The sequence below is a fragment of the Mauremys reevesii genome, linkage group 5, assembly GCF_016161935.1.
Source record: "Mauremys reevesii isolate NIE-2019 linkage group 5, ASM1616193v1, whole genome shotgun sequence".
NCBI lineage: Eukaryota > Metazoa > Chordata > Testudines > Geoemydidae > Mauremys > Mauremys reevesii.
In genome coordinates, this window is record NC_052627.1 from 21,680,955 (window position 1) to 21,708,771 (window position 27,817).

At 45.2% G+C, this 27,817-nt stretch overlaps 2 protein-coding genes across 14 annotated transcripts in view; one reads left to right on the forward strand and one right to left on the reverse strand.

The window, feature by feature from the left end:
- Nucleotides 1-2,659, forward strand: part of HERC3 (HECT and RLD domain containing E3 ubiquitin protein ligase 3) — a 101,519-nt gene extending 98,860 nt beyond the window's left edge. For both annotated transcript variants that reach the window (XM_039540447.1, XM_039540448.1), the window contains exon 25: nt 1,090-2,659. In XM_039540447.1, coding sequence (XP_039396381.1) covers nt 1,090-1,298 — 209 coding nt within the window. In that variant the 3' untranslated portion in view covers nt 1,299-2,659. The remainder of the gene's footprint in view (nt 1-1,089) is intronic.
- An 11,672-nt stretch (nt 2,660-14,331) lies between these two features.
- The window catches only part of FAM13A (family with sequence similarity 13 member A), a 208,120-nt gene continuing 194,634 nt past the window's right edge, over nt 14,332-27,817 (reverse strand). For all 12 annotated transcript variants that reach the window (XM_039540440.1, XM_039540441.1, XM_039540442.1 and 9 more), the window contains 3 exons: nt 24,201-24,397; nt 23,808-23,909; nt 14,332-21,541 (listed from right to left, as the gene is read on the reverse strand). In XM_039540440.1, coding sequence (XP_039396374.1) covers nt 21,415-21,541; nt 23,808-23,909; nt 24,201-24,397 — 426 coding nt within the window. In that variant the 3' untranslated portion in view covers nt 14,332-21,414. The remainder of the gene's footprint in view (nt 21,542-23,807; nt 23,910-24,200; nt 24,398-27,817) is intronic.

Below are 27,817 nucleotides of genomic sequence, written 5' to 3' on the forward strand. Positions count from 1 at the left end.
GGAAACTTTCAAGGCAGTTGCGGTCACCTGGGGTCAGTGAAGTTGCATTTACAAGCAATTGGGGGTCATGCAGAGTTCAATTAGAGACCATGGAGGTCATCTAAGGACATGGATCCTGCAGCCCAATGTAGTGGGGGTGACCGAAAGGTCAATGTGGAAACTTTCAAGGCAGTTGGGGGTCACCTGGGGGTCAGTGAAGTTGCTTTTACAAGCAATTGGGGTCATGCAGAGTTCAATCAGGGTGAAGATGAGACCATGCAGGTCATCTGAGGACACGGACCCTGCAGCTCAATGTAATTGGGTTCACAGACAGGTCAATGTTGAAACTTTCTAGGCAATTGGGGTCACCTGGGGTCCCTGAGGAGGCTTTCTGAAGCAATTGGGGGTCATGCAGAGTTCAATCAAGGTGTGGCTGAGACTATGCAGGTCATCTGAGGACATGGAATCTCAAGCTCAATGTAGTGGGGGTCACAGAAGGTCAATGTTCCAACTTTCAAGGCAATTGGGGGTCACTTGAGGTCACTGAGGATACATTTACAAGCAATTGGGTCATGCAGAGTTTAATCAGGATGATAATGAGCCTATGCAGGTCATCTGAGTACTCGGATGCTCAAGCTGAATGTTGTGGGGTTCACGGACAGGTCAATGTGGGTACTTTCTAGGCATTTGGGGTCATCTGTGTTCACCAAGGATGTATTTACAATCAGTTGGATTCATGAAGAGTTCCATCAGTGTGAGGCTTAAGCTAAGGAATTCATCCAAGGCCACAAACACTCTGGCTGTATGTAGTGGGGCTCACAGATCAATGTGGAAACATTTCTAGGCAATTGGGGTCTGGTGAGGTCATTGAGGATGAATTTGCAGGCAATTGGGTTCATGGAGATATCATAGATGGTAAGACTCAAGCCGGGTAGGTCATCCAAGGACACAGCCACTCAGGCTGAATGTGGTGGGAGTCACAGCAAGGTCAATGTCCAACAATTTCAAGTGGGTGCCTAGTTGACGACAGTATTTGTTCTCTAGTGTTTGTGCCTTCATTAGTGTGCAGCTGCCTTCTCAAAGTTATGTGTTTTGTTTCTGCTCTCTTAGTGTTCCTGACCGGCAGCGACCGCATCCCTATCTATGGCATGTCAAGTTTACGTATCATCATCCAATCCACATCGAGTGGGGAGCAGTACCTGCCCGTAGCTCACACCTGCTATAACCTCCTCGACTTGCCCAAGTACAGCAGCAAGGAGACCCTGTGCGTGCGGCTTACACAAGCCATCGACCACTACGAGGGTTTTAGTTTGGCCTGATCGGCAAGAGACAGAAACAGACACAACAAATGGAGCAGGTTTTATTTTTGTACAGTGATGGATCAGAATGTTTTTTAAAAATATTAGAATGAAGGGACACACAGGCCCAGCATGACACTGTCAACTCTTTCTGGGATTTTAGCAGGGAGAACGTGTGCACTGAAGTCTCGAACTCATCAAACAACATCAGTTCAGCCTTGTTTTGGTTAGTTGTTTTTGTCACTGGCAGTTGCTTGCAATTTTCTTCCCTCATCCCCCATTTTTTCTTTCAATCATCTTAATTATTTTGATCTTTGCTGCTCCTGGCATTTCTGGCAGTGGGTGAAATGGTGATTTCTTTTTAAACTATCCACCTCTCCCTGCTTCACTCCTCTCCTCTCCTCCCCTCCAAATGCAAGCTGGTTCTTGCTTGCATAGAATTTCTACATCTCATGCCCACTACCCTCCTCTCTGCAGGACAGTTGGGTACTGGGGTGGGGGCACTATTGTGATGCTTGTCTCCAACCCCACACTCATTTTGTTTGCACAAGACTATGGATTCTCTGTTTTTGCTTTTGGTCTCAAATTTTGCTCGTATCTCCCTGCTTAGCCTTTTGAGAGGCCTTTCTTGGGGGCTAGGTCACTTCTTTTTGGTTCTGAGGCAGAACAAAATTTAGAAATTGTTTTCTCAAATTGAACCTCTACCAATATAGAAGCGGAATATACAACTCTACAGTAGACTTAACCTAGTCCTAGTTCCTCTCCTCTAAGGCAAATGATCCTGATCAAATGTGAGATGGCAGCTCCAAGAAATCAGAATCAAATCAAATCCACAGGCTTGTATATGTTTGGAGTCTGGGGGGGGGCGGGGGGAGGGAGTTTTTCAGTGCAACATTTCTACTGTCTACTTGCCACTTTGTGTTACTATTAAATGCTGGGACTTAAAGGCAATCTTTGTTATGAAGCTTTTGTTGAGCACATTTGAAATGTACATTAACACTTCTGGGTAGGTAAGAGGGTGAATTAACCATCCATTTCTCAAAAGATTAGCGAGCCTTCTTTTTTCCCCTCCATGATCAGTTAAAATGGTGAACAATCTCTCATTTTCCAAGAAGCGGTGTAAATCTGTTGGAGAATGGACATATTTATAGAACATACACTATTTACATCCCATGTTTGATATGTAGTACTGAGCTTGGCACCTCTCTAACAAAAGGTTGTAGGCATGGGTTTTTTTTTCAAATGCGGATTGCTACATTGGTAGCCTGTCAGCCTCTTTATAACACAGCATTAAAGACAAATATACAGCTATAGCAAATGTTTATTTTCTATGTGTGTGTGTACATAGTTCGATATTATGCAATAAATGTGATGTTTAATTCCCTGAGCATTAGCTCCCTTTGTTTGAAGGTGTGGAAGAGGGATGGAAATATTGTGTGTGGGCTTTCAGCTTGGAGAGACGTGGTAAGAAAGGATGCCTTCCTCACTCCACTAGAATCTGCTCACTTCAGTGGAAGTGCTGATGGTGCTATAAGTTCTCTCCCCTCTGCCTTTTTCTCTACACCAAGTGGTTTTATGGGTATATGCTATAACTAATGGCTTCCCTCCTGCATCAGCAAGACATGTTTGTCAGCTTCCCTTCAGCTGCACCAGTAATACGGACCAGACAACTCAATTATGTGGTGAGAGCACCTAAAGCCACACCCCCCCAAGCAAACAGTGTGAGAGTCCCTGCCCCCAAAGCACATATTGCCTAAATCAGGGGTGGCTCTAGACATTTCGCCGCCCCAAGCACGGCGGCATGCCACGGGGGGCGCTCTGCCAGTCGCCGGTCCTGCGGCTCCGGTGGACCTCCCGCAGGCGTGCCTGTGGAGGGGCCGCTGTTCCACCAAGGTCCACCGGAGGCAGCCTGCTTGCGGCCCTCCTGGCGACTGGCAGAGCGGCCCCCGCGGCATGCCGCCCCAAACACACGCTTGGTGTGCTGGGGCCTGGAGCTGCCCCTGGCCTAAATAGCCAAGACCGAGAGAGGTAGTACTATAGATGGGAACTGAGGCAGAGAGCGAGACTTGTCTAATGTTGCAGCGAAGTCCCAGCTAACCTCCGTGCCATCTTTCTTCTCCTTGTACCCCACTTTGTAGAGTGCTTTGGGAGCTGCAGCAGGGTGGGGCTAAGTATGTGCCTATTATTGTCATCTTCTCTGGGTACTGTTCTGTCAGTGCACAGGCAATGCTGTAAAATGGTGGTCTGAGTATCAGGGCCCAGTCCCAATAGCAGCTCATTCGGGTGCCAGGCTGTGGGCACATGAGAACTTCCCCAGGCCACAGGCCCTGCAGCAGAGGGGAAGAATGTTCTCTGCTGGCTCAATCTCCTGGAGGCTACTGCAGCCAATCCAGGAGATTTTTAGGCTGCTAAAAGTCAGGTGGTGCAGTGGGGCTAAGGCAGGCTCCCTATCTGACATGGCTCCGCACCACTCCTGGAAGTGGCAACATGTCCAGCAGCAGCTCCTAGGCAGAGGTGTGGGCAGGAGATCTCCATGTGCTGCCCCCTCCCCGAGCGCTGACTCCACAGCTCCCATTGGCTGGGAATGGGGAAGCCAATGGGAGCTCTGGGGGCAGTGCTTGCAGGCAGGGGCAGTGTGCAGAGCCATCTGGCCGCTTGTGAGCCTAGAAGCCACTTCCAGATGTGCTGTTGCTTCCAGGAGCCACCCAAGGTAAGCACCATCCAGCCAGAGCCTGCACCCTGAATCCCCTCACACACCCCAACTCCCAGCCACCTCCTGCACCCAAACTCCCTCCCAGAGCCCACACCCCCTCCTGTACCCCAACCCCCTACCACAGCCCTGAACCCACCCTTGCACCCAAACTCCCTCCCAGAGCCCACACCCCCTCCTGTACCCCAACCCCCTACCACAGCCCTGAACCCACCCTTGCACCCAAACTCCCTCCCAGGGCTGACACCCCATCCTGTACCCCAACCCCCTACCACAGCCCTGAACCCACTCCTGCACCCAAACTCCCTCCCAGGGCCGACACCCCATCCTGTACCCCAACCCCTTAACACAGCCCTGAGCCCACCCTTGCACCCAAACTCCCTCCCAGAACCCACACCCCCTCCTGTACCCCAACACCCTACCACAGCCCTGAACCCACTCCTGCACTCCGGGGGAGGGAACTCCAGTTTCTAGGAAAAGGCAGGTGTTAGTAATGGGAGATTCGATTATTAGAAATGTAGATAGCTGGGTCTGTGATGACCAGGAGAACCGTATGGTGACTTGCCTGCCTGGTGCGAAGGTTGCGGATCTCTCGAGGCATCTAGATAGACTTATGTGTAGTGCTGGGGAGGAGCCGGTGGTCGTGGTACATGTAGGTACCAGTGACATAGGGAAGGGTAGGAAAGATGTCCTGGAAGCCAAATTTACGCTGCTAGGGAAGAGACTGAAATCCAGGACCTCTATGGTGGCATTTTCAGAAATGCTCCCAGTTCCACGCGCAGGGCCAGATAGGCAGGCAGAGCTTCAGAGTCTCAATGCGTGGATGAGACGATGGTGTAGAGAGGAGGGGTTCACGTTCATTAGGAACTGGGGAAACGTCTGGGATGGGAGGAGCCTATACAGGAGAGATGGGCTCCACCTAAACCAAAGTGGAACCAGACTGCTGGCACTAAACATTAGAAAGGTTGTAGAGCAGTTTTTAAACTAGGAGATGGGGGAAAGCCGACTGCTGCAGAGGAGTGTGTGGATCGGACACAGACTTCTCTTAGGGGAGAGTCTGATGATAGAGAATCTCCAGGTTATAGTCAGGAGCAGAGGACTGAAAAGTATAATGTAAGGGCCGGATCAGATGATAAACAGTCACATAAAAAAGAATCTGGCACATCAGAAAAGGGCAGACAAATAAACAGGGACAAGTTTTTAAAGTGCTTGTACACAAATGCTAGAAGTCTAAATAATAAGATGGGTGAACTAGAGTGCCTTGTGATAAAGGAGGATATAGATATAATAGGCATCACAGAAACTTGGTGGACTGAGAGCAATCAATGGGACACAATCATTCCGGGGTACAAAATATATTGGAAGGACAGAACAGGCCGTGCAGGGGGGAGGAGTGACACTATATGTGAAAGAAAGTGTAGATTCAAATGAAGTAAAAATCTTAAGCGAATCCACATGTTCCATAGAGTCTCTATGGATAGAAATTTCATGCTCTAGTAAAAATATAACATTAGGGATCTATTATCGACCACCTGACCAGGACAGTAATAGTGATGATGAAATGCTAAGGGAAATTAGAGAGGCTATCAAAATTAAGAACCCAATAATAGTGGGGGATTTCAATTATCCCCATATTGACTGGGAACATTTCACTTCGGGACGAAATGCAGAGATAAAATTTCTCGATACTTTAAATGACTGCTTCATGGAGCAGCTGGTACGGGAACCCACAAGGGGAGAGACAACTCTAGATTTAATCCTGAGTGGAGCGCAGGAGCTGGTCCAAGAGGTAACTATAGCAGGACCGCTTGGAAATAGTGACCATAATACAATAGCATTCAACATCCCTGTGGTGGGAAGAACACCTCAACTGCCCAACACTGTGGCATTTAATTTCAAAAGGGGGAACTATACAAAAATGAGGGGGTTAGTTAGACAAAAGTTAAAAGGTACAGTGACTAAAGTGAAATCCCTGCAAGTTGCATGGGCCCTTTTTAAAGCCACCATAATAGAGGCCCAACTTCAATGTATACCCCAAATTAAGAAAAACAGTAAAAGAACTAAAAAAGAGCCACCGTGGCTTAACAACCATGTAAAAGAAGCAGTGAGAGATAAAAAGACTTCCTTTAAAAGTGGAAGTCAAATCCTAGTGAGGCAAATAGAAAGGAGCACAAACACTGCCAACTTAAGTGCAAGAGTGTAATAAGAAAAGCCAAAGAGGAGTTTGAAGAACGGCTGGCCAAAAACTCCAAAGGTAATAACAAAATGTTTTTTAAGTACATCAGAAGCAGGAAGCCTGCTAAACAACCAGTGGGGCCCCTTGATGATCAAAATACAAAAGGAGCGCTTAAAGACGATAAAGTATTGCGGAGAAACTAAATGGATTCTTTGCTTCAGTCTTCACGGCTGAGGATGTTAGGGAGATTCCCAAACCTGAGCTGGCTTTTGTAGGTGACAAATCTGAGGAACTGTCACTGATTGAAGTGTCACTAGAGGAGGTTTTGGAATTAATTGATAAACTCAACATTAACAAGTCACCGGCACCAGATGGCATTCACTCAAGAGTTCTGAAAGAACTCAAATGTGAAGTTGCGGAACTATTAACTAAGGTTTGTAACCTGTCCTTTAAATCGGCTTCGGTACCCAATGGCTGGAAGTTAGCTAATATAACGCCAATATTTAAAAAGGGCTCTAGGGGTGATCCCGGCAATTACAGACCGGTAAGTCTAACGTCGGTACCGGGCAAATTAGTTGAAACAATAGTAAAGAATAAAATTGTCAGACACATAGAAAAACAAACTCTTAAGCAATAGTCAACATGGTTTCTGTAAAGGGAAATCGTGTCTTACTAATCTATTCTTTGAAGGGGTCAACAAACATGTGGACAAGGGGGATACAGTGGACATAGTATATTTAGATTTCCAGAAAGCCTTTGACAAGGTCCCTCACCAAAGGCTCTTACGTAAATTAAGCTGTCATGGGATAAAAGGGAAGGTCCTTTCATGGATTGAGAACTGGTTAAAGGACAGGGAACAAAGGGTAGGAATTAATGGTAAATTCTCAGAATGGAGAGGGGTAACTAGTGGTGTTCCCCAAGGGTCAGTCCTAGGACCAATCCTATTCATAAATGATCTGGAGAAAGGGGTAAACAGTGAGGTGGCAAAGTTTGCAGATGATACTAAACTACTCAAGATAGTTAAGACCAAAGCAGATTGTGAAGAACTTCAAAAAGATCTCATAAAACTAAGTGATTGGGCAACAAAATGGCAAATGAAATTTAATGTGGATAAATGTAAAGTAATGCACATTGGAAGAAATAACCCCAACTATACATACAGCATGATGGGGGCTAATTTAGCTACAACGAGTCAGGAAAAAGATCTTGGCGTCATCGTGGATAGTTCTCTAAAGATGTCAACGCAGTGTGCAGAGGCGGTCAAAAAAGCAAACAGGATGTTAGGAATCATTAAAAAGGGGATAGAGAATAAGACTGAGAATATATTATTGCCCTTATATAAATCCATGGTACACCCACATCTCGAATACTGTGTACAGATGTGGTCCCCTCACCTCAAAAAAGATATTCTGGCACTAGAAAAGGTTCAGAAAAGGGCAACTAAAATGATTAGGGGTTTGGAGAGGGTCCCATATGAGGAAAGATTAAAGAGGCTAGGACTCTTCAGTTTGGAAAAGAGGAGACTAAGGGGGGGCTAAGATAGAGGTATATAAAATCATGAGTGATGTTGAGAAAGTGGATAAGGAGAAGTTATTTACCTATTCCCATAATACGAGAACTAGGGGTCACCAAATGAAATTAATAGGCAGGAGGTTTAAAACAAATAAAAGGAAGTTCTTCTTCACGCAGTGCACAGTCAACTTGTGGAACTCCTTACCTGAGGAGGTTGTGAAGGCTAGGACTATAACAATGTTTAAAAGGGGACTGGATAAATTCATGGTGGCTAAGTCCATAAATGGCTATTAGCCAGGATGGGTAAGAATGGTGTCCCTAGCCTCTGTTCGTCAGAGGATGGAGATGGATGGCAGGAGAGAGATCACTTGATCATTGCCTGTTAGGTTCACTCCCTCTGGGGCACCTGGCATTGGCCACTGTCGGTAGACAGATACTGGGCTAGATGGACCTTTGGTCTGACCCGGTACGGCCTTTTTTATGTTCTTAAACTCCCTTCCAGAGCCCACACCCCCTCCTGTACCCCAACACCCTACCACAGCCCTGAACCCACCCTTGCACCCAAACTCCCTTCCAGAGCCCACACCCCCTCCTGTACCCCAACCCCCTACCACAGCCCTGAACCCACTACTGCACCCAAACTCCCTCCCAGAACCCACACCCCATCCTGTACCCCAGCCCCTGGCCCCAGCCCGGTGGAAGTGAGTGAGGATGAGGGAGAGCGAGTGACAGGGGAGGGGGGCTGGAGTGAGCATGGGTAAGGCCTCGGAAGGAGCAGGGCAGGGCAAGGGTGTTTGGGTTTGTGTGATTAGACAGTTGGCAACCCTATGCCCACCAAGATTTTTTTGGGTGCTGTTACTGTCATTACAACCTGGAAAAGGCCAAGCTGCTCAAAGCATTGATAAGGTGCACAGAGAAATCCTTGCATTGTGTCTCTTTTGATGCTGGAGCTTGGGATAACTATTTTCAGTTGCTTTCATAGGTGGTTGGCTCTACAGGGGAGTGCAGGAGGGGACCAGCGCTTCCTCCATTTTATTCTTTGAAGAGGTTCGGCTCTGATTTCTCTACAGTTGGCTAGGCGTGGCTGGGGAGCTGTTTTCAATACGCCCAAATACCCAATTACTTGTTAAAGGATGAACCTCAGTTGCAGTGGGGCTCAAAGCCCCAAGCCGTCTTTGTGGACGTGGTGGCAGCTGACTGCCAGAGGGCTGGGTGACGCTGTGTGGAACAGGGTTGACCATTTACAATACTGTTGATACCAATATTACAAAATATGCCAGGTAAGGTCGCAGTTGAAAAGTTATGATTTGCCACGTATGATAATCTTGTTTGTATCATCGTTGTATGGCACACTATAAATGTGTGTGGCAGATCTGTATCTCAGAGCTGTGCTGTGGATCTGGGGGACACCCCCAGACAGATTGGCATCAGCACTTTCTAGCCGGCATGATGGCCTAGCAAAGGCGATCAGCTGTACAATGAACCCATTGAGAGAAGGCAGGGATACACCTGAGTCAGCAGGCCATGTAGGGACATGCCTGTGGACAGGGGACTCTGCTTTCCCAGGAAGTTTGTGTTTAGGACAAAGGAAGTACAAACCACATGGCAAAGGATATACAAAGGCAGCTGCTGCTTCTCCATTTTGTCTTCAATCCTGCTTCTTAACACTGGAGTAACTTCTCTGGAAGCTGAGCAAAGGACTGAATGACTCATCCAAGCTTTGGATTTGTTTCAGAGGGACTCTCCAAGCCAGCAAACTCACCAATACTGCGGAGAACCTGATATATGGACTCTGAAGTCTTATTTACGTATCTGATTGCTTTACCATCTAACTCCTCTCTTCTCATTCTTTTCCAATACACACTTAGTTTTAGATACTAAAGGATTGGCCAGCAGCATGGTATTTTGGGTAAGATCCAAATTAATATTGACCTGGTAATGTGGCTGGCCCTTTCAGAAGATTTTGTATCATGAACAGAGGTTTTAAATACCTCTTCACCTTACTGGACCCATGCGCTGATTGAGAGCCAGAGAACTGCAATGCACTAAAGAGGGAGGTGTGATTCCTTGTTTCAGCTTCTTGATAACGAGCGTGGGAGAGCAGGAGCACAGTTTGTGACTAGTTGAGCACAACCCCCTAGTTTTGGGAGAATCTGCACTTCTTTTTGGCGCCTGCCCTGACCTTGGCATTCTCAGTGGGGCTACCCCAGGCACCCCAAGTCACAGGGTGTTCCTCTTGGTGGCTCAGCTCCAGGTCCTCAAAGGTAGGTTGGTGTTCAACTTCCAGTGTGGTTCTCAGGCTTTGGAAAATACGGTAGCTACAGGAAGAGAAGGTGAGTGGGGAACGGGAGGAGGAAAAGGCTTTAGCATGAAAGCTGACGCTATGTCCATGCTCTCAGAAGGACTTTCTCAGTCTCCTCCCCAGGCAGCACCCGAGTTCAATGCTGAGACTATTTCTAGGAACTCGTTCTTTGTGCTTGCTGCAAGACAGAACTGCTCAAGGGAAGGGAGGTTGGACACTTCTGTTCTCCCTGTCTCCTGCTACATGAACAATGTCAGATTGAACAGATGCAAAAGGTGGCAAGTTCAGCCCTGCTAAGAAGAATTACACTCTTGCACAATGAACCTGGGGAACTCATTGCCACCCAAGATCTTAGCAGAGATTAAAACAGGATTGGATATTTATATCAGTAACTGGAGCCTCCATACTTTACGCAAATAGGAGTATTAACATAACCTGATATCTAGCTTCCAGGAGGAAATTGTTCAAGGGGTGGGGTGGGGGAAGGAGCCAGTTAGCTTATCGCTGCCTACTGCAGTGTCTTCCTCTGAAGCATTTGGTACTGGGTATTGTTGGAGATGGGCAACAGGGCATGATGATCACTGGTTGGATCCACTCTGGCAATTCCTGCGTTCCTGAGAGGGAAGTTGCCCCAGGTGCTCTGTGTCTGATGATGGGCATCGTGTATGAACGGAGAGAGCGCTCTGAGGCCTGATAGCTCTTGCCTTGGTGTATTGCCCCCGTGACTTCACCCAGACCAACGCCTGGCTTACCCCACTGGAGCTGAGGGGAGAATCTGGCTCTTTCTAGCTGCAAACAAACCGCTGAAGCCATCTCACTCCTATGTGTTTCCAGGCTGCAGCGCTGAGCCTGACCTGTCACCCTGGAACTAGCACTGAAAAGCATGTGATTTTTTCCCCCAGAGGATGCTATGAAACCGATCTCCCCCCACACGACTCAGCTCCTGGACTTTGGAACGGCTGCAGTCTCCCATGTGCCACAGAGCCCCGGGAGTAGGAGTGTCACGGTGGGTGGAAAGAGGGGAATCCCCGCCTTGGCAGAGAGCGCCCGTCACGTGTGGGTTTGACCCTTTTCAAAGGCAATTCTACCGTGGCTCATCCCAGGGGAGTTGCATGCAATTTTCTGGCTTTACTAAGCCAGGTCCCAATGCAGCTGAACTTCTCGACTCCGGGAAACAAACATCGCAACAAGAATTGCCCCAGCTGAATTCCAGCCCGTGAGGGAAATCACACAGCTTCTTACAGGGAGAGGGGCTCAGGCCTGGCTGTAGGCTCCCGGGGGTCGGTACTCAGCCCCAGCAACTCCCATTGGGACATACTGGGGGGTGGAGTTCGTAAATTCTGGCCCTGCTGGCAGGGGCACACGACAACCGGCGGCTTCCCCTAGCTTTGCTCTTCACATGAATCCAAGATTGACCATGAGTCTTGAAGCTCCGGAGGCCCCACTCCCTCCCCTTTTCTAAAACTCTGCAGGTGAATAAGAGATCTAGTTTGTTATGCTACTTCAGAGCCCCAGGCACACTGGAAAATCCACAGCAGAGTCCCTCTGCACCTGATGTCCCCACAACAGCAAGAGCGAGGTGTATTTGGGTCAAACTTTCATGAAAGGGATCCTGCTGTATCCCATTTCTTGGGATGAAAACTGGCTTATAGCAGCTAAATGGAGCTGCAGGCAGTTGTCCGATGACTGTGCTTTGTCCCAGTGCGACAGCCCATGGGATTCAGACCCTGGCCTGGCACACATTAGCTCAGGAAGCCGGGATGTTCCCACTTTACCTCAATGAAGGATGGAGAGTATCCACTTCCTAGCCTTTCCCTTACCTCACTTGAGCCGGAGCAATGACACAACCATGCATTTCTATAGCTGCGTCTCTCAAATTCAGTGCTGATAAATGCCAAGTAATGCACAGTGGAAAACATAATCCCAACTGTACAAAAAAAAATGATGGGGTCTAAATTAGCTGCTATCACTCAAGAAAGATCTTGGAGTCATTGTGGATAGTTCTCTGAAAACATCCACTCAATGTGCAGTGGGAGTCAAAAAAACTAACAGTGTTGGGAGTCATTAGGAAAGGGATAGATAAGGAGACATAAAATATCATATTGCCTCTCTATAAATCCATGGTACGTGCACACCTTGAATACTGTGTGCAGATGTGGTCACCCCATCTCAAAAAACAAAATAAAATTGGAATTGGAAAAGGTACAGAAAAGGGCAACAAAAATGATTAGGTGTATGGAACAGCTTCCATGTGAGGAGCGATGAATAAGACTGGGGCTTGGAAAAGAGATGACAGAGAGGGGATATGACAGAGGTCTATAAAATCATGATGGGTGAGGAGAAAGTAAACAGAGAAGTGTAATTTACTCCTCATAACACAAGAACTAGGGGTTACCAAATAAAAATAATAGGCAGCAGGTTTAAAACAAACAAAAGAATCTTTCTGCACACAATGCACAGGCAACCTGTGGAACTCTTGCCAGAGGCTGTTGCAAAAGGCAAGACTATAACAGGGTTAAAAAAAGGACTAGATAAATTCATGGAGGATAGGTCCATCAATGGCTATTAGCCAGGATGGACAGGGATGGTGTCCCTAGCCCCTGCTTGCCAGAAGCTAGGAATGGGTGACAGGGAATGGATCATGTGACAATTACCTGTTCTGTTCATTCCCTCTGAAGCACCTGGCATTGGCCATTGTCTGAAGACAGGATACTGGGCTGCATGGACCTTTGGTCTGATGCAGTGTGGCCGTTCTTATGTAATTGAGTGCTGGTGACGGAGCCCAGTCACAGCTCTAGAGCCTGCAATCTTCTGTTTATCTACGGCTCCAGCACACCAGAGGCAGATTATCCCACTCCCACCCCATTGCCTTTGCCAATAAAGCTCCGGTCACAGGCAGAGCCCTCCCAAGTGCTGCTCATTTAGCCTTAGGTTGCAAATTCTCATGCTTGGCTTCTGCGTGGCTGCTTCATTCTTCCAGCTAGTGCAGCCTGTCCCAACCAGAGCAAGCATCTCTCATTGATCCAAGAGAGCTCTTCCTGCCTCAGGATTGGGTGACAAATAAGGGTTCTACTGTACCAATGGGAGTTTTGCTTGAGTAAGAAGTGCTTAGCTAAAGCCTCAAAGGGAGACAAGATGCTGGGTCAGGAGAACCTGGCTCCCGAGTCTGCTTTGAGAGGAGTTAGCGTGATCAGGTCTATTCAGGAGAGAGAACTTGGATGGTCAGACTAGATGATCATAAAGGTCTCTTCTGATCTTAAGTTCTATGATGGGGAGGAGGGACCTCTACTGGCAGCAATCCTGCATTGTTGAGAGCGGCAGATGCTTTCCAGCCCCGCCCCCCAGAGTAAGAAACTCACAAAGCTTTACATCGTGGAACTCCTCCACTACGGGAAGGAGGGCAGCAGCCTGGAAGGAGGGGATCATGTGCACTTGGCAGCAAGTCAGCACTTTAATGCTCCAAGATTAAAGGAATCTGTGGGATAATTAGAGGATCACAGATGTTTTAAACAAGTGCACCAGTCCCTATCCCAGAGAGCCACACAGGGATGGAGTTTGCAATGCAATTAAACTGGGAATCTGGGCCATACCCACACCATCACTTCGCCGCTGGGGAGCAAGTGCTGGAGTCTTTTCAAAATGGCTTCAAGTTTGCCTCTGTTTGCAGAAAAATAAAAGCTCCGAGGTGAGGGTGCGACTTGGAAACACGGATGCCTTTGGCATGACCCGCATCTTGGTTTTTATCTTCCAGCACACTTTGCAGTGGCATCCCCCTCTCGCTGCAGCAGACTTCTGTAAGGAAGCTCCCTGTGTCCCCTATGAGACAACATATCGGAGGGGCAGGGGATGGGCTGAAGGGGGCTCTTGTAAATGTTTTCTCACCAAATTCAAAGGCAGGTGGGGCGATTTCTCCACCTCTCGTGGGGTGCGCACTTCTCTCTGGATATTGCTAAATCATCCCTGCTGCAGGTGAGAGAGCTTAAAGCTCAGCAAAACACTCTTGCAGGGCAAATATTTTGCCTTTAAATGACCCAGATTTATTTGACCAAATCAGCAAAAACTCCCAAGGCAGGATATACCTAACATTTATTTCCGGCCATGGTGATCTGTGCCAAGTGTCTGGGACTAGCAGGGCAGTTTCCTCGCACCCCTAGTTGAGGACTTAACATAGCAAGGCCCTCACCTCGGAACGATGCCGTATTCTATCCCTGGAGATGGGTGCAGCTGCTTTTTCCTCTCTTCACCCCTAATCCTTGCCAGCCAGATCCCTCATGAGGGTTACTGAGCCCTGTTGATTGTTGCACCAGTCCCTTTTGTCAGCAATTCATGCAGACAGCAAGGATTGCTAGAGACCTGCAGTCAAAATAGTTTTATTTCCTTTGTTTCATACAAAATACAATCATGTACAAAAATGTACACAGAACATTTGTCAATCAGTTCACATTAAAAAAGACACTGTAGATTCAAATTAAATTTGCTTACATAAATCATGTAAACATAGAACTGGGCCCACACTGGCTAAGATTGCATTATTTGTTAAATATGTCATTTGCATGAGCCGGTTATGGAGTTGCTTTCATACAGAGAATGAAGTCTGCAAAAGTGATTTCTCCAGCCACACATCTGGCTGTTACTGGCTTCCGACCTCCAAAATCAAATTGTATACACACATGCACAGTCATTTGTGTAAATATATACCTCTCTATGTATATACATATACACAGAATAGAAGATGGTTTACACCAATGCATGCAGATGTCCACAGAGAGGCACAATGAATACTTTGAACATACGAAGTTGTAGCAAGCATTAAATACCCTGTGTCATACAGAACAGATAATATACAGGTTGGACAGAGTTTGATGCCCCGCATGCCATCACGAATAGCTTGGATGTGCAGATCCTCTAGCTGTACAAGGCCAAGAACTTTTACAATTCTTTTTGCCAAGGACAACAAGATACTTCAACGATACATCAAAGTGTAAGGCTACCACAGCCTATGGTTCCTTCACGGATAAAGCTAATAAGGTAACCGGTAGAGGACTTACCAATCTCATGTCCAAAAATAAAGAGGTATTATACACTGCAAATTATGGTTTCCAGGGGCAGAAATCTATTTGCCTCAAAAGAATGCGGCCTTTCCTCATCCTTCTTTGTTTTTTAGTACCTTCCTATAAAAAGCACGTAGAAATAGGGTATGAGAGAAAAGAGGTCAGAGGTCATTCTGGTGAAACCACATTCTCGTCTATCTAATTTGCCCTCCAAATGTAACAGTCTGCAACATTTGGAAAAATGAATATAATGCTGTGCATACTTCCTCTACATTTCCACTTCAATCTGCTACGGGTTACCTTGCATTTTCCATCAGGGTTGACAGCAGAGGGTAAATGCATTTTTGGTTGGCCTAACTGACAATTACAGCTCCATTATTATTGATGGGGGAAGAGGAAATATATAAACTGTTAGTTCTGCTTAGTTTTCCTCGTTTCCTAAAAGAGAAATTTAAAGGGACACGGTGGGTGAAAACCGAGTCCTGCTGCAGTCAATGGCAACACTCCCATTAACTTCAGTGGGGTCAGGATTTCACTCCATGTATTTTTAAGTAGGCTGATTATTAATAATGCATTAGAGATTGAGACAGAGAGAAACTGCAACAAATCTTTTCCCCCATTATGCTGTGTGTTTACTTTCACTCAGCAGGGATGTTAACAAACACAGCAGTCAGTCTCACGTTCTGGTTTGCACGCACTAGCACACAGCTGTAATGCTGTTTGCAGACACCACCACAGGCATGTTTACATTCAGATGGAAACTGGCCGAAATGAACTTTAAAAAAAATTATCCCAATATTAGGGTTTTGAAGGGCCAATTTTTTTTTAAGCCTGGTCATATCCCTTTAAAATCCTAGATCCTAGACCTCCATATCGTGCAATTGAGGATAAAGGGTAGAATTTTCAATAGTGCTGAAGGAAGTTAGATGACTTCCAGACGGAGCTGGGTGCCTTCCTCCCTTAAGCTGCTTTGAGAATCCCACCCTGAATGCACAAACAGGACTTAAAAAAAATAAATGGCTCTAAGTACCTCCCCCCCTTGCCTACCAATACAGAGACTTGCAGATTGTCAGAGTATTTGCATAAAATACACTCTCAGAAATGTCTCCTCTGCTCTCCTCACAGCCCACGTTAACTGGAAGGATGTAGAATGTCATCACATTTCCCACATGTAAATCCCTTTCCCTGCTTAGTAGGGGCCATGCAGACACTTACAGGCAAATAAGAAAAAAAACCACTTTCCAGAACAGTGAGAGTTGGATTAAGGCTGCTCAGGAGCAGCCTGTCAGACTCATGTGTATGTCACCGTGCAGGCGAGGTTCAGAGTCAGACAGGTCTCACATATTGCACTATATGTTGTGACTCCAGAGTCCACACCCTTTTCCAGCTGGCACTACTAAGGGTAAATGCATTTTTGGTTGGCCTGACAATTACAGCTCCATTCTTTTTGATGGGGGAAGAGGAAATATATAAACTGTTAGTTCTGCTTAGTTTTCCTCGTTTCCTAAAAGAGAAATTTAAAGGGACACGCTGTGGACTCTAGTGGCAGCAGGATCAGGTCCCACATAGCACAGGCATTTCAATAACCCAATGACTCCCTGAGGGGAAAAGCAAGAGGCACCGGTCAATGTTATGCATTTAAATGCACTGCAAGGATTTTGGCAGGAAATGGGCATACAGTCGATGCACTTAAAAGGTTCCTTCTTGTTCTGCAGATATTGCCAGTTCTAACAATGATCCGAGGTACAGGCTACTGCTAGAGCCAGTAATCTCTCAACAACTAGACAGCACTTTTTAAGTGCATCCACTGTAGCAAAGTGCTTCTTACTTTCTGAAATATACAAAAAATGAGAGACATTCACAACATTAGCAGCTGCAAACAGGCAGCGGCTGTTAACCATGTGCAGTGATCCCCCAAACTAGCACAAAGGCATAGCTAAAGGTAACTACTGCAAATGGCAACAATTCCAGAATGCAGAGTTACTTTCCTCTCTAGGATGAACAAGGGTGCACAAATTCCACTCCCCTGCAATCACTGGCCTCCAACCCAATTTCTCTCCCACATCAATAAGAAACCCAGATGTTGCTGTGGATCCTCGTAGTGAGTTCCCTGGGGCACGGAAAATGGGAATAAGTCAACAGTACAACTTTGCATACTGCCTGCAAAGCATTAGTGTTTGACAAAATCCATGCTACAAGCACGCAGCATGTGAACTGCTGTACTAGGAGCCTTCACAAATTTAACAAACACCGTTCCTAAACAATATTACACTAAGGCTGCAAATAAAGCCCTCTCTGACTTCTAACCAGCTACTTCCATTACGACCTAGACATGAGATCTGTACAGAACCAGGCATCGACTGAAAGATCTTACTCTCAGTGATTTATCCAAGCAAGCTTCTATTTCTGTTCTGTTTCCAGTGTGTCTGAATTACCATTTTGCAAACATTCCCCTAAATAGAAGTCTTGCTGAGATGTCACTAATCTATGCTTTTCCCTCTCAGGCACAAAGGCTTTTATTATGACTTGATGGCACTTACGAATTTTTGCACATACATGTAATAAAAAGTGAATTCTAACAGAATAATCGAGAGTTATATAAGATGCTTTAATTACACCATATTTAATATAAACATCTATTAACTGAGTGTTTACGCCAAAGTAAACAGAATAAAAGCAAATGCTACCTGTGAAAATTACAAGCTTTTGCCATCTTTAACTCTTTTCGTTTTATCATTATATTTATACCCTGTTTATCATCATCATCACCATTAAATAAACCTCAGTCATTTATGATGTTCACATTCGGTAACACACAACCACGCATTCCTGAAAAAACAAAAAGGACACGTGCCTGTATCATTCTAGGCCATGCGAAGCCAGTTACCAAACAGGCCATAATGCCACCAGAGAACACACTACAAGTTCTATTGCCATGGAAGTATATTTTGTCTTATTCCAACAGCTTACTCATTTTATTTGAAGCAGATACTTGTACTGCACTTCACCCCTATTAAAAGCACTCTCACTTGCATTCAAACGTTCTCATGTAAACAGCAATATAAACTGGGTTGTACACTCAAGGGCCTGCAGTAAGTGAAATAACAAAGGAAAACTGAAATGAAAAAATTTGATTTTTGCATGACTATTTTTTTTGGAGATGGTGGGGGTTGATCAGTACCTGAATGGCTATTTTGTGAATTGCAGTAAATTCTACCAAACTCAATCAGTTTGCAGGAGATACAGAGACTTCATGGAATTAAGTTCAACTGGTGCTATTCATTTTATGTTTTTGTTTAAAGAACAGCCTTTTAAGAAGAGAGAGCTAGACAAGGATTTTTAGAGTACAATTTTGGCTATATAGGTTTTATTATTAGCTTTCAAACTTTAAAAATATAATCTCTCTAAAGTGCATCATTATACTTATCATTTATATAAAATATTTGAAATCATAGCAATGTGCCATGAAAACAACAGTAGCTAGGCAGTCAGAAAACCCTACAGTCTTATCAATTTAAAAACAAAATATTTTGCTATATACTGTTGGTCAAGAATTGTCAGGGCAACAAAACAGTTAATTATCAGTACACAGTTCAAGCAGGCTTTTAACAACAAAATGTAGTCTTTGTGACTTCTGGAGTTTTGCATGAAGGCTATGGACACTGATGGCTAGGTAATCACAGCCACTGTAATTTAGGTATTAAGGAGATAAGGCCCTGATTCAGCAAAGTATTTAAGTTTGTGCTTAAGTCCACCTCTACTCACAAAAACACCAGACACAGGCTTGACTTCAAGCATGTGCTTATTTCAATAGGATTGACACATGGCTAAAGTTAAGCATGGGTTTCAGTGCTTCATTTAACTGGGGCTTAACCGTATAAAAGGCAGCCAGCAATACTGACTTCTGAGGAACCCAGCAGCCATTTTTGTCCTGTGACATATCATCACTGTCCTATTAAACAGTTACGCCCCAAATACCCAACCCTCCCATTCATCCTTTCAACGGGCATAAAGCTGGTTTGGAGGACAACGGCACCACCATTATTTGCTGGAATTCTCAGACGTCCTGCATGCAGAAGGAAAGAGGACTGCAGTCAGCCAATCCGGCCCACATTTTCAAAAGTAGCTTCTGCAAGTGTGTACCGAGGTATAGACACCTATGGGGTCTGGTTCTCAGAGGTGCTGAGTGCCTACAACTCCCAGGTCAATGGAAGCTGTGGGTGCTCAACACTGCTGAAAATCAGGCCCTAGGCTGGGCGCCCAAAAACTAGGCTACCTTTTTAAATATAGGCTTCAGTCTCTCCTACTTCTGTTATTTCTTCTAGATGGAGGGGATAATTCTGTGATCGATGAAGAACCACCTGGAAAATCCCCCTAAGTACAATGAATTTGGTGACTAGCAAAAGAAAAGACCCAACTTCTACTACCTCTTACCAACTGGCGCTGGCTTATCTTTAATGTACTACTTCTCACGGGCACTGTCCGACGCCTGACATTCTAGAGAACTTTGCCAGGGTTCATGGATGGGGAAGAGAGAGACATTTCTTTTTAATAAGTTTTGAGATACAGAAGCTATTGAAACACGCTGTAGATGTTCTGTATCTATCGTGGCAAGAGTCAACATAACATAGCAACGTGGGGGAAATGCGCTTAGGGAACATGAACTGCCACGTATTTTGGAGCCAGACTGTCCTGGTATGTAAGCATGGAGTAGGGCACAGGCAGGCTTCCCACCCCCTCGCCAAATACAATTGCAATCCCTGCACTCAATATCACTGCCCTGCTCCTCCACACTGGCTCACTGATGGGATCAGTATGCAGGAGGGAGCATGCTGGCTTGCTCCACCTACGTGCAGCAGGGATGAACCCTGCCCTGGGAAGTCAGAATTCTTACTCTAGTTCCAACTAGGGGCCTCTCCCTGGGCTGTGTGAAGCTGCACATTGAAGCTCTTGAGGGTAACACAAGGAAATAACGGAGCCCAATGGCTCTGCATGACAGAAAGAAGAGCCTTCCACCTTTTTTTAAGCTCATTTCCCTTCAAAATAGCAAATGTCTAACATGAGCGTCTAAACCACCTGTCTATAATTCATTCACAACAAGGCTTTCCTTTCTGAAAATTGTTCATGTTGATTTGAGTGTGTTAAGTTCCAACTTTTGACCTCAGAATCACACACTTCCAAGGGCAGAATCTGGCTCAAAGTTTCCCATTTCCTGAAGCATCCCCTCTCCTCCAAAGTATTTATATTTGCAATTATCATCAAGAAGAAAAGACCATGAGTTCACTGTGCTCTGTATCTCCATCTCTGCAATTCACACTTAGTGCTGCAATCCATGTGGTCTTACCATTTAGGTGCACAAAAGAAAAAAGTTTAGGGTGTGTGCACTATATGTGAATGGACTGTCCAGCTCAGTCTTTAATGTCAGTATCAGACACTGAAAGATTGGTGGTCTGTCTATGCTGATGTGGACAGATCTTCACTCTGCTTACCGGATACCTGAACTGGGACAGCTGTAGTGACAGAGCAGCGCGTTCATGTCAATAGAACATCTCAGCTACTAAAACCCAATAGGATTCTGACTGCTGCCATCAGAACCTCCACTCTGATCCAAATGCCCAACCACAGTCCCAGTGTCACAATTCAAAATGCCAGCTAAGCGTATTGCTGAACTTCCTTTGACAGCGCTTTTCTTATCAGAGGCAGCTACCATCTACCTAAGCAGAAGTGACAGCTAGAAAACACATGTAAGAAAATCAAACACTGGGAAAAGTCACACTGAAGGCCAACGCAGTAGGCAGGGCGTTGATTAATAGCAATTCTCCAGCACTCAGTGGGGTAACTGAAAAGGCCCAATTCCCAAACACCAAACCTACAGGTAATTTGGGAGCCAGAGCTCACTGTCATGGTAGCTCAGAGAGAACAGCCTCAGGACTTCCCGACAGCAGGAACCGTGTGTCACTTTCCATTGGACAGGGCACTCGGTTGGGAAAGAAGAGGACATTATTGGACGATTCACCACTATTCATAGCAGTCAGCCTCTCAGTATGATTCGCTGGAAAAACGTAATCTGACTCTGATATTCTAAACATGACAGAATTGGTAAGCGAATCAAAGCTAAGGACCCTTTCGGCGTCGTCTCTGAGCACAGCATCACCTCTCTCTTGCTGGCAACCCCAGTCTAGGTGACTGGCCTGGTGGCACAATGGACTACGCCGAGTGCAGAGAGTGATAAGCCACCCTTCCTCCACCTCCCACCTCTAAAAATGGCCTTTCAGTTCTTGGGGAGCTGCTAAGCCCCTCATTGTCGGGCTCCTGCTGCACCCTTCATGCATTCATCTGGTTGTCTCGGTCTCTTCTTAGCCTCTCTGTGAAGTCGATCAGCTTCATTACATAATCTTGGAACTAATATCTCTTTTACTGATCAGCACCTCCAGCAACCTCAGCTTTGCCTTAATCTGCTTGTATTCATTGTATTCTTCAGCCATGGGAGTACGATCCTCTTTCTGGACATTTCTAACAGAAACAAGGAGGAGATGTGAGAATTTTCTGGCAGGACATTACTTCCCCAGCTATCCCCCCGCCTCCATTACTTGTCATTTGCAGAGAAAAATGATGAATGTCATTTCGAGTTAGCTACAAAAGGAAAAAAAGGTGCCTAACCTAACCTAATAACGGGGGGTGAAACTCAGCATATTTCTGTGTCAAAGCTGAAAGTGATCCTGATGCTATTCTAGAGTCAAAACATATTGACATCCTTGTATCAGAGCCAGTTATGCTATCCCCCCCTTTCCCCCGGATCTCAAACAGTGCTCAGCTTATGATGTCTTATGACAGCTTCCTGTTCCATTGAAACGCTCTCACTGGCTATAACGGAAGCTATTACGAGTGGGTACCCATTTACGAAGGTATAAAAGTTTCCATTTCTAGTTCTGGAGGGTCATGAGATATCAGACCATACATCTGTCAGTGGAGCAAGATTGAACACTGCCCATCCTGGGATCCAGGCCACACATTTTGGGCAGAAACTTCTGCGACTATAGAAAGAAGGAAACTTTTTGTTGCAGATTAACCCCGGGTCCTTTTTGAAGCCGCGCAGAGATTCAGCATGTTAGAAAAAGTCTCTGAGAGTGCTGAGCCAGGGGACAAAAGGGCTGGCGAGGTTGTCAAAGGTGCATAAATGGATGAATTTATCACATGGGTATCAGCTCACATGTTACATAGATATATGTCCATGTGCAAGTGTACATATACACACAAACACCAGCAGCCGATGCAACTGAAGTGAATTCCCAGGGGCATTAACTTTCTGAGCTCTGATGCTGTTCACAGAGCGAGTGCTCGAGCTGCATGCTTATGGCCAAATTCTCCACTCAGATGCACTTGGTTTATACTGAGGCCAACGGGAACCATGCTCGTACAAGGAGAAAATTCGGCTTGTAGGGTTTATGATGTCAGTTGAGCCTAGGGTGACCAGATGGCCCAATTTTATAAGGACAGTCCCGATATTTGGGGCTTTTTCTTATATAGGCTCCTATTACCCCCCACCCCTGTCCCGATTTTTCACACTTGCTGTCTGGTCAGCCTAGTTGAGCCCCTCCCCAAAGTAGGCCTAGCCTTGCGTTCACTGGGACCATCTTTCCCCCTAGATATTTTCAGTATCCAGAATCTCTAAAGTCTAGGATGTAGCATGTTATTTCTCATTATGGAGACTCAGATATGGAATAGACTCTTCATATACACAATATGTTACAAGAAATCACACACATTTAACTACTGAGTTTCACATTTCTTTTTGAGAGATGATTACACCTCTTGTTGCATTGTTTTCCTGTGCTGCTATTGAACATTAATTTATTCCATGAGTTACCCATTAAGTACCAAAGTAGTGTTTGCACAGACCCACAGATGGGAGGGAGGGATAGAGAGATACATTTCTATAGTGTCCCTTCAGACAAGATTATTGTTCTGTCCAGGGCTTTGGAGCTGTGCTCCAGCTCCAGGCAAAAACCTGCAGCTCCACTGCTCCGGAGCTGCTCTGCACTCCAGCTCCAGGCTCCGCTCCAAAGCCCTGATTCTGTCCCAAAGAATTACATTCCTAGGAGTCAGTCCATGAGTTGGCTCTAGATTTTATCTTATGGTTTATGTGATTTACTACTCTGAGCATATGAGAGGGAGCTTGGAACACTTGGGTTTTCATCTTGGCTCCATTGCTGTGTTAGGGCAAAATTTTCAAAACCCCCAAGTCCCTTAGGAGCCTAACTCCTCATGGGATTTAGGTGCTTTTGAAAATTTTACTCTTAACCTCAATGTGTTGTGTCTCACAGAATTAATGGGAAGACTGTCAGCCTGGTCTACACTGGGGGAGGTGGGGGTCGATCTAAGTTATGCAACTTCAGCTACGTGAATAACGTAGCTGAAGTCAACATACTTAGATCTACTCACTGCGGTGTCTTCACTGCAGTGAGCCAACTGCTGCCGCTCCCCCGTCGACTCCGCCTGTGCCTCTTGTGGCGGCGGAGTACAGGAATCGATGAGAGAGCGCTCGGGGGTCGATGCTGCCCGCCGATCCGGCGGGTAGTATAGACATACCCCTAGTGACTTCAATTGGCCTTGGAACAGATGCTCTGTATCCCAGCTTCCCTATCAACAAATTGAGGATAACAAAGTGAGGATTAATTTGGTAGCATACATAGGGCACTTTCTATTTTCAGAGCCTTTTGCTCTCAGTAAGTATTACTGGCAGTAGTTATAGAGATAGATGGATGAATTAGAAAAATACCTTCCATTTTCTCGGAAAAAATTATCTTCAAATTCTCTCAACTTTTTTCTGATCTGTTTTTTCTCTTCCCTGACTTCTTGGAGCTGCTCTAAGAGTTCTGGCCTGTAGGGTTAAAGTACAGATATAAAAATTACATAGAAAATTAAAATGGGAGTGGTATAGTAATTCTACCAAAATATATGTAGCCAATCCTACAAACACTCCCTAATAAATTGACATGACTCTTAAGTTTAAGAATGTGAACAGTCCCATCACTGATCAGCAAAACAACTAAGCATGTGTTTAACTTTAACCATGTGCTAAGGTCCCTTTGGCTTCAATGAGATTTAAGCACATGCTGTGGTTTGCTGCATCTAGGCCCACACTTGGTATAGTACAAGAAACCTGACATACATAGAAGCAGCATGGAGGGTAGACAGCCCCATGTCCTGGCTGCTCTTTGAAGGCATCTTATCATCCACTGGAGAAATGAAGCCATCAGCCTCATCTTCTAGTTGATCCAGGAAACTCCGCACGCTGAAATCTGGTTTCAGGGTGACTATGAAATCTGGTTTCACGGTGCTGTCCTCGTCGGAACCCTCCTCTTCCTCCTACAGAAAGAGAGACAGAGCCCTCATAACAAGAGGTTACTACTTCTCTCTGCAGACACAACCCACATATTATATTCTTTCACCACAAGCACTGGGCTACAGATATGGAAAGCGGTCAATAGACAGAGACAGCACCTTAATTGCTCTAAGATTTACAGTGCACTGAAGTATCAGTAGTAACCCCCCTCCCACACAACACACACAGAGCCCCTACCCATTATTAGTAGAAACCACCACCACAAATTCAGCTTTGTTAGTGAGACAAAGTGCGGCAGAATCACCATGATGAAGGAAAATCAGAATTCTTGGCAGCCTGCTATTGTTTGTTCATTTGTTTACAGCGTTCTTGATTATGCTACAAGTACTTCCAAACTTGACAACTATTGGACACAATGTCTCAATGGTGCCAGCGTCTTCCACACCTAAGCCCATCAGTAATTTAGTTGTGACAAATCCACAAGCTGCCACGTTAATTTGCATGAAACCTCTCCTGTGGTGGATGCCTCGCAAAGGCTCCGTAGCACTTGGCATGTTGCCGATAACTTTTACATATGGTGAGGATAGAACACAGCAAGGAACCTGTCAGAACCAGAGAGCTAAAGGACTGATTTGTGTTGCAACAAGGAGTTACAAAGGGAAGGTTTGTGATATTTCAGTCCAATGGAAGTGTTCAAGAATTAGACTGTCTATCTGGATTAAACTGGAACACTGAACTCAGCCCAGAATTTCAATTTTATATATATATATATATATATTTATATATATATATATATATATATAAATATATATATATATATATATAAATAAGAGAGTGTGTGAGTGTGAGAGTGTGTAAAATGCAGTTGTTGCTGACTTGATCTGTTACCAGTTCTGTCCCCAGATGGATTGTTTGTTGTCTGGAAAAATACAATGCTAAACATTAAAAAGCTGAAATACTTTAGTGAGAGCATTTCCTTCAAGATGCACTTGGGGGCCCGGCTAAGTGAAAGCTCCCTTTGTTTATGGCTATACAATGTGAAGGGCTCTGCACACCCAACTACACACCCACAACCTGGCGCTCCCAAAGAGGAACCTGTTCTGGGATTGAGTTATTTGCTCAGACTTTGTTCCGGCTTCTAAACAATTGAGCCTTGTCCTCCTCTCACATCAAGCTAAGTTGCTGTAAGCCAGTTGTATGCCATAATATAGGTAGCAAGGGACAGCAAATGAGATAAAAGAAATAAATAATAGGATAGGTAAGAAATATTTTAAACAGGGACTGACACGCCGGGTTCAGCAAGGTGCTGACGGACACCTCTAGGTTTAATGAGCTCCTGGGCAGTCCCAGTGAAGTCCTGCAGGAAATGATACATGCTAAAACACACTGCTGAATTGGGGCCAAAAAGAGCCACTTCCTTTGCCGTTTCTCCTGTGTTCCCTTTGCTAATATTTCAATTGTTTCTATAAGATCTTTCTCCCTTTCAAACCTAGATCTCCTTCTGCTTCATTCAGTAAGGAAGCAACAGAGCCAGATTCAGAGCTTGTGTACTCAGGTCAGAATCCACTGAGGTCAATCATGTGTAAATGGCCAAGAATATACCAGGTCTGGATTTGCCCGTAGTCTTGTGGTTATGAGGTCAGTGGCCTTTCCCTGGGAAATGTAATCTGAAGCCACAAACTGAGAATGACGACAGATGTAGCATCCACTGGCTAGTCAGGGACAAACTAAATAAAAACAGAAACCTGAAAACATCAGAAGGAAAACAGCAGGGAACAGGTAAAAGATAACGTGATTTCTGATGATTAGATTTTAAAGCTTTTCTAGAGACAGACCATGGCACAGTTTCACTGCCAGTTACAAAACTTAGGCCAAGGAAGAATGACTGCCAGTGCCTTCGGTTGTGTACTGTTCTCACACCTCATCCTGCTGGCTAATTCATAGAGCAGTGCGTGGGTTTCTGCATTCAGGTACAGGGTGCTGTGCACACTAGCCCTATGTGCTATGATAAAAGCAATGAAGAACGCAGAAGGTGACAACAGCGCCCGCTCAGATGTCTGGGAGTGTCTGCTACTCTCCTTTGCCATAGGGAGAGAAATTTTAAAACGGATTACTTCGGACCCCTCCCCCTCTAGAGGGCTGTGGATATTATGTCAATTAAGTCTATCCTAGTGGGGCTAGTTCAGGTGGCTTTTTCCATTTCTAACTGCACTGTACTCGCTGTCACGACTGCCAAAGAGCAGTGCGATTCAAAAAACATGCTAACTAGCTTTTGCCAACTGGAACCAGACACCATCAGACACAGCACAGAATTGTCACTTGTCCGGGGCATTAGTGCCTCAGATTACAATTTATAGTCACAGACCATCCACAAAGATTTCAGCTCCTTGAACTGAAGGGAGCGAATCGGAAGGCTCTTTAGTGAGAATTCAACTGGAAATGGCTGACAGACACGTAGGAGCATGATTTTAAATGGGCCTCGACCTGGCCTTGAATTTTGTTCCCACAATCAGTTCACTTCTGCAGCCAATCAGACTGTAACCGCATGTGACTATTTGCATCTGCAATCCATTAATTTTTAGTTATTTTTTCATCTTTGCGGGCATCTATTTGGAGCTCCCAGCACCTTAAAACATTCTAAAATACACAATTACAAATACACAATTTTAAACCCAATACTACAGTGCATCAGTTTTCCTAGTGAACAAACTTTCCAATGAATTGACCTGGCTATGACCTCTCAGGGAGGTGGACTATCTATGACAATAGGAGAACCCCTCCCATTGGCGTAGGTATGGTCTACACTGAAGTGCGGCTGCGACCCAGCTCTGCCGCTGGAGTGTGTTAAGTGCAGACAAGCCCTTGGGCAGATAGCCACAACGTCACTACTGCTGGTACCCATGCTGCTAGATTAAAGCTAGCTCGGGTATGTCTACACATATTGCAATCACACCTGGAGTTGGAAAGAAATAGCAGCGCAAAATTGGTGGTGTAAAATTAGAGGACACTTTAAAAGAATAGGGCACTTAATTCAGGCTTGGTTCAGCAATTATCTATTAAATATTAAGAACAATTCACTGAGGGATAAGCAGCTATGTAAACACAAAGCCACTTAACATGTATGATATTGTAACTTCACCTTAATTCATATGTACTTCATATATGCAATTAATATTTAGCCTGCAATAATTATAATTAAAGAATATTTAGTTCATGGTATCTGCAATATTACCCAGTTTTGGATGGTTAACAGAGAAATGAGCATGAAATCAGAATGCACTGCAGCATGTTTCTCTTGTTCATACTGTGATGGCAATAAAAAGCATGCAGATAATTGTGTCATATGCTAAGCCCCATGGTGCTGGTGATTGGACCTTTCTTGGACAAAAGTAATATGGACCAAATTAATCCCTAGGGCGTTAACTATTTAAGGCACATGCAGT